The 12068-nt window shown below is 40.2% G+C and overlaps 1 protein-coding gene across 5 annotated transcripts; it reads right to left on the bottom strand.

Annotated features, from left to right (window-relative positions):
- Positions 1-549: 549 nt before the first annotated feature.
- Positions 550-10992, bottom strand: LOC139160167 (acetylcholinesterase-like). Of its 5 annotated transcripts, none has more exons than XM_070737762.1 (5): positions 10864-10992; positions 6642-6799; positions 3767-5275; positions 3083-3246; positions 550-744 (listed from the first exon to the last, which is right to left on the bottom strand). In XM_070737762.1, the coding sequence occupies exons 3-5, from the start codon at positions 5218-5220 to the stop codon at positions 734-736; spliced, it is 1629 nt and encodes a 542-aa protein (XP_070593863.1). In that variant the 5' UTR covers positions 5221-5275; positions 6642-6799; positions 10864-10992; the 3' UTR covers positions 550-733. The 5 variants fall into 5 exon arrangements, with proteins under 5 accessions (XP_070593863.1, XP_070593862.1, XP_070593866.1 ...); XM_070737761.1 differs by having other exon boundaries at positions 3771-5275; positions 10864-10954; XM_070737765.1 differs by having other exon boundaries at positions 550-738; positions 10864-10952.
- Positions 10993-12068: the final 1076 nt, after the last annotated feature.

The raw sequence follows: 12068 nt of genomic DNA, 5'->3' as shown, positions 1-12068 counted from the left end.
ACTAGGAAAAAAGATAGAAAAAAAATGCCAGAATTGTTTTTATTGGGAATAGCCCATGAAAAATATGAAAAAGGACAATTCTATTTAATCTTACATTTAATAAATGTAGCAAGGTTAATATATGCGCAATACTAGAAAAACAAAAATACACCAGCCGAAGACAAAATTATAGAAAAAGTGACGTCATGTGCGGAAATTGACAGATTAACAATGGAAATGAAAGATAAGGATGAGACAGATTACTGTATAATTTGGGAGATATTTTATCATTGGTTAGAAAAGAGCAACAGACAAAAAAAGTTGAAAAACAAGGACAGAAACTCAAGAGGGATTGAATAAAGATAAACAGAAATGAGGGATGCTTATTTAAGAATGAAACATAATGTGATGTAAATAATAATATTAGTATTTGTTATGGAAATATTATTGAATAGAATGACAAAACAGGATAGCCACAAAGTGTCCAATGCTTTTAAATGTTTGTTTTATGTATGTGTATATATAAATAAAGAAAACTTTTTAAATTTAAAAAAAGTCATGCACCTGAAGTTTCCATCACTCTTTTATTTGAGTATGATTTTTAAGCAAACCCTCCCCATTCACATCCACTTTCAGTTGTTCTCTCTATATCTCCTTTAATATATTTTGTTGTACACACTTCACAGTAAAGTTGCCTGAGAATTCCTTTCATTAAATTCTGGTCAGGGTTTGTCTTTGGTTTGGTCAGATCTCTTTATGCTGCACCTGGAGAAGGGAAAAAGAAAAAAAATTCTTAGAGCCACTTCTGTGCAGCTCTCAGTGATTTGTTTATTAATTTATCTATTCCACAACATATGCGCAGTACTAGTGATACAAAAGCATCACAGTTCGGTAGAGTTTCTTGTACAAATACTTTGCAGAAACATCAGCATAATATCACCCTGGGAAAATAAAGAAATATTCATGAGACAAGAAATAAATTTAGAAAAGATACTTAGGGAAAAGTGTAAGAATATAAAAGCACAAACAGGTAACATATATAGAGAATTATTACAAGCAGAAGAACAAGGAGTAAAAGGACTGACGAGATATTGGCAGGACGAATTAGAAATTGATGAATGGGATATGGAAGGTATAATTGAAAATATTAAAAGAATTAAAAACACAAGAATAAGAGAGATGAGAAGAAAAATATTACATAAATGGTATTATACACCAGTACAATTAGCACATTTTCAAACAACGAAGAAAGGAAATTGTTGGCATGGGTGTAAGGAAAAAGGAGTATTTATGCATATGTTTTGGGAATGTAATAAAGTTCAAAAATTTTGGAAACAAATACAAATGGAAGTGAATAAAATTACGAATGGTAATTGGAAAATAACTAAGGAGACAGCATTATTGATAAAAAATAGTGAGGTAAAAGAATATGAAGAAATCAAAATTGCAGCGATAGAAAGTGCCCAGGCAACTATAGTGCTTGGGTGGAAAGATGACAATAAATGGACGATAAAAAATTGGTGCAAATACATTCACTATGAAATTATGGAAATTAGACTACATAATTATAATGAAGAGAAATTAGCAGCAACAATGAGGCGGTGGGAGAAGGTTAAAAATTATATATTAACAACATCAGTAAGCGATGCAAATGTAAGAAATAAAATTCAATCACTCTATAAAGAATGAACAATGTAACCCAGAGACAAAGCAAATGAAGGATACAAAATTGAATCTTCCCTGGTGAAGGGATTTTTTTTCTGTTTGGTGATGGTACACTTTATGCTTTTTGTTTTGTTTTTTGTAAAATTTTCAAAAAAAATCAATAAAATTATGTTATTTAAAAAAGCATAATATCACCCTACTTAAAATAGCACAACTGCCTTGTCCATTTTTTCAAGCTATTCACAGTAATCAAATCATAATAAAAAAATATTCAGATGTACAGTGTTCCCTCGTTTATCAAGGGTGTTACGTTAAGTTATTATGTAACTTCAAACAGTCACTAATTGAACTAATTGATATTGAATGTGTTTACCTGTATGAGATAGCTTTGCTGCCTTGAGTTATTTGTAAAAATAATAAAGGCAGGTGTTTTTTTAAAAATCTAAAATAAAATCCTTAAAGTGATACAATTGCTTTGGGCATTTTATGCCGCTCAGAGTTTGAATCAAACTTTAATCAAGACCTAATCTAAAATATTTGGATTTACACCATTCAGTGGCACAAGGCTAGTGACACATGCCAAAACACCCTCTTACACTAGAATGACCAAATCTGGGAGTCCAATTGAGATCAAATGCATCTTTGGTGTTCTGTCGGGCTCTCTGGTAGACTCCTCCCAAAAATTCACAGGTACAAATTTCAGACACACACACGTTTGAAAATTCAAAACAATGTTCTTTATAATGAAAATTCACTTAAACTAAGCCCTCTTTTGGTATAGCAAAGAGCACTCGTCTCCAAACAAACTGGTAATTTGTACAAGTCCCTTATCAGTTCTGTGATACTTAGCTTGCAGCTGTGAGGCAATTCACAGTCCTTCTTTTTTCACAAAGTGAAACACACTTTGCCCTGGTTTAGTTTCAAAGCGGGGAAAAATCAGCACACAAAAAGTCAAAGTCATTAAAGCAGTCACAAAACACAACGATCAGATAATCCTCCACAATGGCCAAACCCACAGGCTACTATTTATAGCAGCCTCACTAATTACCACAGCCCCACCCAACCATAGGTGGCCTCATTTTCTTTGATAATAATCTCTCAGTTGTTGTTGTCTATGCATCGCTCTCTGCATGCGTGGCTGTATCATTAACTCTTGTTCTGAATCCAAGGAGGAGCTAGATAATTGATCTCCTTCTGAGCTGTCTGCCACACTCTCCTCCTCCCTGTCACTCATGTCTTCTTGGTCAGAGGAGCCTTCATCAGCAGATTTCACCGGGGGCAAAACAGGCCTGCAGCATGTGGATGTCTCCCCAACATCCACAGTCCTTGGGGCAGGAGCTGGGCCAGAGCTAACCACAACATTTGGCAACTGCATATTATAACAAGGAAACAGGTGACATGAAGTGAATGGACATAAAGGAATGTAGTAGTAACTCACCAATTCTTGTTGTGTTATAAACATGAGTTTCCAAAAAACTGCATTGCTCACGTGGCAAAAACTGTACGATTTGAGGTGCCTCGGTGCTGATATGGTAGATGTTTTGTTCAGTAGCATTGTAATGTGACCATTGAACTTCACTATGTGTGAACTTGGATGGATTCCTGTCAAGGATATAAAATGGTGAGTTTGCAGATAACTGTCCACTTGAACTGCAAGATTAAGGGTACAATGACTGACATGTCAACTTCACATTCCCTTCTGTCTAACATTTTCAAGTGATATTAGTTTTGGTTATTTCCAAATCAATTATTTTCAGCAGTGAAAATCAATCACAAGGCAAATCACAGTGCCTAGAGAAACATATACTGTACAATTCATTTCTTTAGGAGTAGAAGTTGCACACCAAGACAACTAGACACAAGAACAGTTTACATTTTGGAAATGCTCATTTAAATGTTTTGTCATGTCTTATGTGTTATGTTTGTTTGTTTGTTTGTTTGTTTGTTTTCTTCTTTATAATCAATAAAATTATTTTAAAAAAAGAAAAAGAAAATGCAGGGTGTCCTACATAACCCACGCCCACAGTGTGGTAGTAAAAAATTTGGTAGCCCTTCACTGCCCATATCCATGGAAGAAATGCCCTAGTGCTGCATTTAAGCACATCCCACAAGTGTGTCTTACCCACTTCTGGCAAACTGGGCCCAGTAGTGCATCACCCGTCGACTTAGTACCCTGTCAGCTTCTGCATCTGACTGGTTGAGGTTTGGAAGCGACGAGAGGGTTCCGAAGAGAAACGGGACTTCCACGCCATGCGCTGCGCCCATCCATTCTTTCCAGATGGAAGTCGAAATTTGGTGATCGAAGGAGTAAACATACACCGAGCCCTCCGCCGCCACCATCCTTGCAGCAACTTCCATGAGTGGGCACACAAAATAGTGATCTCTGCAAAAATGAGCCAAGATCTGACGTTTCTGATTTGGCCCGTGGTTCTCTTCACTGTACTTAATCACTACATCCTTGAGAATATCTTCTTTGAAATGTCTTTCTAATATGATGGCTAGAGCTGATAAGGCCTGCACCCAGGTCCTGTTTGTGTCATCGTCTGCATCCTTCAAAACTCGAGGTGTAAAGACTGAGCCATCCTCCCTTGTAATGCCTATAAGTAGTGGCTTTGCTGGAATTTCCCCCTTCTGTAGAAGTCTCTTTGGATCTTCGGGAACGAAATCCCCATCGTAGGTGGGTACGAAAAAAGCACTGAAATCCAGAAATGCATTGGCGGCCTTACTTTGGAGACAGCTCATCACGGCGCTGTTGTTCTCTTTTCTGCAGTTCAAGAGACCAATTAAATTAGCGGCACGTTCATGGAGCTTTTCAGGAGGCTTGAAAGCCCAGGGTGCATTGGGAGCACCGCTCTGGAGCACCGCTCGGTCAAAAAGGGATTGGCTTATAGGAGAGAGGAGGTGGAAACCCACAGAGGCCGCTCCAGCGCTGTGGCCAATGAGAGTCAACTTATTTGCATCTCCACCAAAGACTGCGGCATTTTCCTTCAACCAGTTCAGAGCCAGATATTGGTCCCATAAGCCCATGTTCCCTGGGGCTCCCGGTGGGAAGAAGAGAAAGCCCCAGATCCCCACCCGATAGTTCATAGATACCACAATGACATTTTCGGTAGCAGCTAATGTTGACCCATTGTATAAGTCCAAGGACCCTGCACCAACGATAAACCCTCCGCCATGGATCCAAACAAGGATAGGGACGGGCACGGAGGGCTGGGGGTGAGGCACCCAAATATTGAGGAAAAGGCAGTCTTCGGAATGGGGCTCATTGGCAACCCATATTTTGGAATAAGGATAGTGAAAAGAGGTCCATTGGTGACAAGGTTTCCCAAAGCGGGTAGCCTCCAAGGCATTGCTCCACGGTTGATGCGGGACAGGTTTCTGGAAGCGCAGACTCCCTACCGGAGGCTCAGCATAGGGAATTCCTAGATAGGCATTTACGGCACCAGAACTAGTTAGGACTCTCATGCCTTTAATGGATCCAGAGCTGGTGACCACCACCGTGCCGTTTTCAGAGACATCACCGGAAATCAGTTGGCAGAAACCGAGTGCCAGGAATACAGGGAGGAGGATAGGCATGGCAGCAATCAGAAAGATTACAACCCAGGATCAGAATGTACGCCTTGGCTCTGATCTGTTGAAAGAGAGAAAGGGACCGAAACGAAAACAAAACCACCTGTTGGAACATCCAGCCCAGTGATGGCGAACATTTTTTCCCTCGGATGCTGAAAAAGTGTGTACCTGCGCTATTAAATGCCCATACTCATAATTCAAAGCCTGGGGATGGTGAAAGCAGCTTCTTCTCTCCCCTCCCCCCCTCGGAGGCCCTCTAGAGCAGCGTTTCCCAACCTTAGCAACTTGAAAATATTTGGACTTCAACTCCCAGAATTGCATGTGTGTGACGGCCAGCTGATGTTTGTCTCACACAGAGGCTCAGGGAGGGCGGTTTTAGCTTACAGAGAGCCTCTGGGGCAGGGGTGGGCAATTAATTTTTCCATTGGGCCGCATGAGAAATCGGGATGGTTTTAGAGGGCCAGACTAATATAATTAACTCAGTTCTACCCAATACTGTAAAGACCCAGACCCTGGCCTGACCTAGGGCAATGGCTCTCGCGTGCCAGCTGTGCCATAGGTTCACCACCACTGCCCTACATTATTTCAGACAGATGGTTATCCAACATCTCAAAAACTTCTAGTGTTGGAGCATTCACAACTTCTGGAGGTTGTGAATGCGGTGTTCCACTGGTTAATTGTTCTCACAGTCAGGAAATTTCTCCTTAGTTCTAAGTTGCATCTCTCCTTGTTTAGTTTCCACCTGTTGCTTCTTGTTCAACCCTCAGGTGCTTTGGAGAATAGATTGACTCCCTCTTCTTTGTGGCAACCCCTGAGATATTGGAACACTGCTATCATGTCTCCCCTGGTCCTTCCTTTCATTATACTAGACATTCACTAGATTTGCAGTCACTGCAGTAACATCTGACTGCAGTAACCGTCGGACTAGTTTATGACACTTTGTGGAGAAGAATTATCCAGTTCTAATTTTCCAGTCTAGATTGCCAAACGAAGGAGAAATAGAAATGCTATTACACAACTAAAAAAAGTTCCTTTTGGGGGTATCTGTTGCTCCATGACAGCCAAAAGATAGCATTGATTTAACCCACCTTGAACTTCTTTAGCAAATACAAAGCTGCAGCTGTTCAACAAAGCTGTGGCCTTTAGGATTTTGCATCATCTTGTTTTGCTTATTTGGAGTAAAAAAAAAAAAGCCTACATTTTGGGATACATAATAAGTAGTAAGGCCTAATGATCAACACTAACAACACATAGAAAGATGCATCCCCTGTTCAGTATTTCCTCTCAAGGAAGGTTCATCTAAATACACAATCGATTTCCAAAACACAAAACAAAGTAATGGAGCAGAGAGGTATCAGGCTAAAAGAAGATTTTATCTTCCTTTCTGGAGCCACACTTTCTCTTCCCCCCCCCCCTAAAATACATACCTGTTCTCCTTTGAAGTACACAACCACTGTGTTAAAGCCGGAGCTACACAAACAACAACTGCAGAGGAGGCAACTTTCTACTATGTTCATGCCAGGGGCATTGACCGCTTGAATTCTGCTTACTCTTGAAGTGAAAACAGCATTTCATTTGAGAGCCCCTGCCAGAAAGATAAGATTGATGGGAAAGCGAATTTTAAAAGTGCCAGAGATAGCTAGTAATATTCCTGGCTATGAATAACAGCAGTGGAATTTTCAAGAATAAATGAAAAAACATTGCTTAAGTGGAGCACTTGGTAGATTAGAGTTTTCCCGCTAATAATAATAGTATTTTCTAGTACAGTGATACCTCGTCTTACGAACTTAATTGGTTCCGAGACGAGGTTTGTAAGGTGAAAAGTTTGTAAGACGAAACAATGTTTCCCCTAGGAATCAATGGAAAAGCGATTAATGCGTGCAAGCCCAAAACTCAGCCCTTTTTCCAGCTGAAGCGTCCATTTTGCGCTCCCCTCGCTGGGAAACCCCACCTCCGGACTTTCGTGTTTTTGTGATGCTTTAGGAGAATCCCAGCAGGGGTATCCCAGCAGCGCAAAAACGGGTGCTTCGCTGGCAACGGAAGTCCGGAGGTGGGGTTTCCCAGCGAGGGGAGCCTCAGCAAAATTGTAGCATCGTAAAAACATGGAAGTCCTCGAAACCCCACCTCTGGACTTCCGTGTTTTTGTGATGCTGTGATTTCGCTGAGGCTCCCCTCACTGGGAAACCCCACCTCCGGACTTCCGTTGCCAGTGAAGCGCCTGTTTTTGTGCTGCTGGGATTCCCCTGCAGCATCGCATAAACACAAAAGCCCGGAGGTGGTGTTTCCCATAGAGGGGAGCCTCAGGGGAATCCCAGCAGTGCAAAAACGGGCACTTCGCTGGCAACAGAAGTCCGGAGATAGGGCATCCCAGTGGTGGTGGCTTGGGTTTGTAAGGTGAAAATAGTTTGGAAGAAAAGGCAAAAAAATCATAAACCCCGGGGTTGTATCTCGAAAAGTTTGTACAATGAGGGGTTTGTAAAACGAGGTATCACTGTACGTGATTGTCCATTCATGAATATTTGTTTTTATTTTTTAAAAAAACTTTATTTAAATTTTCCAATATAATAAAAAGAAAAAACATATACATGTGCAGGTCATAACCCATTTCTGAGTCAATATGCAACAATTTCTGATTTGATTAGTTACTTTCATCAGTAAAGAGATAAGATGAATTTCACTTATTAAATTTTTGTATTTGTATATTTTATCTGTTATTATCTAAATATGTTTTGATCTCTCGTCATCTCTTTAAATTATTCTCTTTTCAATCCAGTTGTACCATTTATCCCAAAGTTGTTGTTTTTTATCTGCTTTCGTGCCTTTGATGTCTCTTGTCATCTCGTCCATCTCCGTGCACCTATAGATTTTTTCTATTATTTGCTTTTCTGACGGGATTTCTTGACTTTTCCAGTTTTGAGCATAAGCAATTCTTGTGGCAGTGATTATGTGCGTCATTCGATGAAGTGTTTGCTCAGGATATCTTTTGTCCCAAATTCCTAACAAAAAGGCTTTTGGAGAAAATTCTATTTCTATCTGAGTAATTTCTAAGAGCCATTTATGCAAAGTTATGCAAATATGTGTTTCTAAAGAGCATTGCCAAGGCACCTGCACAATTATTTCCTTCTTTTTTCCTTCTCATAATTTAATTTAATTTAATTTATTAAATTTATAGGCTGCCCAACTCCTTCCTGACTCTGGGTAGTGTACAAGTAAAAACAATGTAAATACAATTTAAACCCCCTAATTTAAAACGTTCATGGCTTCTTGGCTGGAGCTAGGTGGTAGAGCTCGACAGCACAATGTTTGCCAGCAGAGCCAGGTTTTTACGGTTTTCCGGAAGGCCAGAAAGGTGAGGGCAGTATGAATCTCCGGGGGCAGCTGGTTCCAGAGAACTGGCACCACCACAAAGAAGGCCCTCCCACGTGGTCCTGCCAATCGGCATTGTTTGGCCAACAGGACCCGGAGAAGGCCAACCCTGTGGGTCCTAATCGGTCACTGGGATGTATGTAGCAGAAGAAGGTCCAAAAAATAATCTAGTCCTAACATAAAAACATAGAAACATAGAAGATTGACGGCAGAAAAAGACCTCATGGTCCATCTAGTCTGCCCTTATACTATTTCCTGTATTTTAGCTTAGAATGGATATATGGCACTCCTAAACCATGTAGGGGTGTCATAATTTTTTTTGGAAAGGGTAGGGTTATACTTATATACATTAGTTATGAAACAACAAGGAAACCATAATATCAATCCAGTATCAAGAGTAAAAATAATGCATTATATAATATCAAAGTGAAAACAGTAGACGGTAAAACTGTGGCAAGATCTAAAGTCTTCCCATCAACTGCCCCCAGGAATAAGAAGGTCTTCATGTCAACAAAAGTGATGCTAATACAAGAGTATCCAAACTCTGCCATTTTAAGACTTATGGACTTCAACTCCCAGACTTCCCCAGCCAGAATTCTGAGAGTTGATGTCCACAAGTCTTAAAGTTGCCACGATTGGACATCCCTGTTCTAAAAGTATCATAGTAGAATTGGTCTCTGTCCATTGTCCTCCTTTCTGGGACATCTGGAGAGAAGCCTGAAATAGTGAACTAAGGGATGTTCTGGATGGTACCCGGAGAGGGGCAGCATACAAATCTAAATAATAAATAAAATAATAATAAATAAATAAACCACCTTTTCTTCCTTACTTGCTGACAAAAATATGGGGCAAACTTTATGAAGGCAAGAGGGTAAGTATGGCGATTGCATGTTGACTTGTGAAGAGGCTTCATTTAGCTTGACCTGATTTTCATCAACAGACCAGAATAAGCTTGTAACCAGGATATTTTTGTGTTGAGAAAAGAAAGAAGTGGGTAACAAAGGAAATTGTGAATTCCCACCTAATCTGGCTTCCCTGCCTGTGATTCGAACCGTGGAAACTCTTCCATCTCTTTCCAGAAGAGGCACATGACAAACCTCATATGGAGTACAAGAGTTCCTCCGATGTCCAGCCCAGTCCAATTATGATAACTAGGCATGAATAAGACCACATCCAGCTGTTTCCTCACCTATTCCACCCCACCCTCCAAACATTTTCATTGTTCTCATCACCCATCTCCTCCCACAAATGACTGTAACTTTATTGTTTGTATCCTTACAATGTATATTGACTGGTTCCTAATATGATTTGATTGCTTATATTTACCTGGATTATCATTAAGTGTTGTATCTTATGATTCTTGACGAACCTATCTTTTCTTTTATGAACACTGAGAGCATATGCAGCAAGATGAATTCCTTGTGTGTCCAATCATACTTGGCCAATAAAATTCTATTTTCTAATCTATTCTATTCTATTCTATTCTATTCTACTCTACTCTACTCTACTCTACTCAGTCCAGTCCAGTCCAGTCCATTCTCTGTTTTCTCCAAAATAAAACTTCCAACTGGTACACAAATCTGAAAATAAGCAGCACCAAATTGATCTCATTCCACCTCTTACTAGGGCAACATTCTTGGGGTAACCTCCACCCTCCTTTCTGCTGCATCCTGTGGGAGCACCCCATAAACGGCACAAAAAGCAATTGCTGCCAACCTGCCTTCCATTGAGGATCTGTATACTGCACGAGTCAAAAAGAGGGCGGGGAAAATATTTACTGACCCCTCACATCCTGGACACAAACTGTTTCAACTCCTACCCTCAAAACGTCGCTACAGAGCACTGCACACCAAGACAACTAGACACAAGAACATTTTCCCCCCAAATGCCCTCACTCTACTAAACAAATAATTCCCTCAACACTGTCAGACTTTCTACTAAATCTGCACTTCAATTCTACTAGTTTTTCTCATCATTCCTATCACCCATTTCCTCCCATGTTGACTGTATGACTGTAACTTGTTCCTTATATCCTAAGATTTTTATTAATATTGATTGTTTCTTCATTGCTTATTTGACCCCTATGACAATCAATAAGTGTTGTATCACATGATTCTTGACAAATGTATCTTTTTCTTTTATGTACACTGAGAGCATATGCACCAAGACAATTTCATTGTATGTCCAATCACACTTGGCCAATAAAATTCTATTCTATTCTATTCTAAACAATTCAATATCCAACTTCCAGAAGAAGACAAATGCCATTCGGCACAATCTTACCTGCCCAGCTCAGTCCCTGCAGGGCCTGCCTTGTTTTAACGATACAATCCTGAGAGGAACTGAGAGGAGTTTGCTCCACGTTGTTGTTGTTGTTGTTCCTCCATCTGCCCTTTGGTACTGTTTGCTGCCTGCCCCTTACCTGAAATGGCCCCTAATAAGCCGGAAACCTGGCTCCCTTTCCCTTTTCAACTCTCATGCATTCATTCAGAATTTTCTCAAGGGGGAGGGAGAAAATAAAAGAATTGAAGCAGTGACCAGGGTTGTATGTTCTTGCCATGAGAAGGGCTGAGCTGAAATTTCTCAGAAGAACTTTCTACAGGTAGTCCTTGACTTACAATCATTCAGTGAGTCACCATTCAAAATTATTACATCAATGAAAAAAAGTGACAGGACAATTTTTATTATTGCTCTCTGGGCATGGCTTATTTTGTGGGTGTGGCTTTATGGTCATGATGGTGGGCGTGGCTTCATGGTCATGTGACCAGGTGGAAGTGGCTTTGCAGTCATGTGGCTGGATAGGGGTTGCTGAGTAGTCATGTGACTGGGTGGGCGTGACCAACTTGACGTCACTCACATCAAGGGATAGGATGGGTTTTATGTATGTATGTATGTATGTATTTATTTATTTATTTATTTATTCAATTTTTATGCCACCCGTCTCCTTAGACTTAGGGCGGCTTACAACATGTTAGCAATAGCACTTTTTAAACAGAGCTAGGCTATTGCCCCCACAATCCGGGTCCTCATTTTACCCACCTCGGAAGAATGGAAGGCTGAGTCAACCCTGAGCCGGTGATGAGATTTGAACCGCTGACCTACAGATCTACCAGTCAGCTTCAGTGGCCTGTAGTACAGCACTCTACCTGCTGCGCCACCCCGGCTCATCAGTGGTCTGGCTCTGGGTGTGTTCCAGGAGGAATTATCCTATGTCATTCTAATTTGTGCTACTGAATACATTCTGAGTTAGTTCATAAAAAGTATTATAGCTTATTTTAATATCTATCTATCTATCTATCTATCTATCTATCTATCTATCTATCTATAAATATTAAAATCTCAGTGGGGGTATGGCTAGGTGATGAGGCCAGAACAAGGCCGAAATAGATCTATCCTAGTCTCCCTTAATTTTCAAATTCAGCAAAAACATGTGACATATAAACATGTGATATATAAACTTGTTAGTATACTAATTATCCTTTATAAAA

Source organism: Erythrolamprus reginae, chromosome 2 (genome assembly GCF_031021105.1).
Source record: "Erythrolamprus reginae isolate rEryReg1 chromosome 2, rEryReg1.hap1, whole genome shotgun sequence".
In the NCBI taxonomy this organism is placed as follows: domain Eukaryota; kingdom Metazoa; phylum Chordata; class Lepidosauria; order Squamata; family Dipsadidae; genus Erythrolamprus; species Erythrolamprus reginae.
Note: the sequence above shows the minus strand (reverse complement) of the source record. Positions and strands in the feature narration are given on the sequence as shown.

Excerpts from the sequence above, each read along its gene's own strand:
- LOC139160167 (XM_070737761.1), bottom strand. The coding sequence starts at position 5,220 with ATGCCTATCCTCCTCCCTGTATTCCTGGCACTCGGTTTCTGCCAACTG. Across the intron at positions 3,247-3,770 it reads CTGGGCCCAGTTTGCCAGAA|GAATCCATCCAAGTTCACAC; the intron begins GTGGGTAAGACA and ends TATCCTTGACAG. Across the intron at positions 745-3,082 it reads TTATAACACAACAAGAATTG|GTGCAGCATAAAGAGATCTG; the intron begins GTGAGTTACTAC and ends TCCCTTCTCCAG.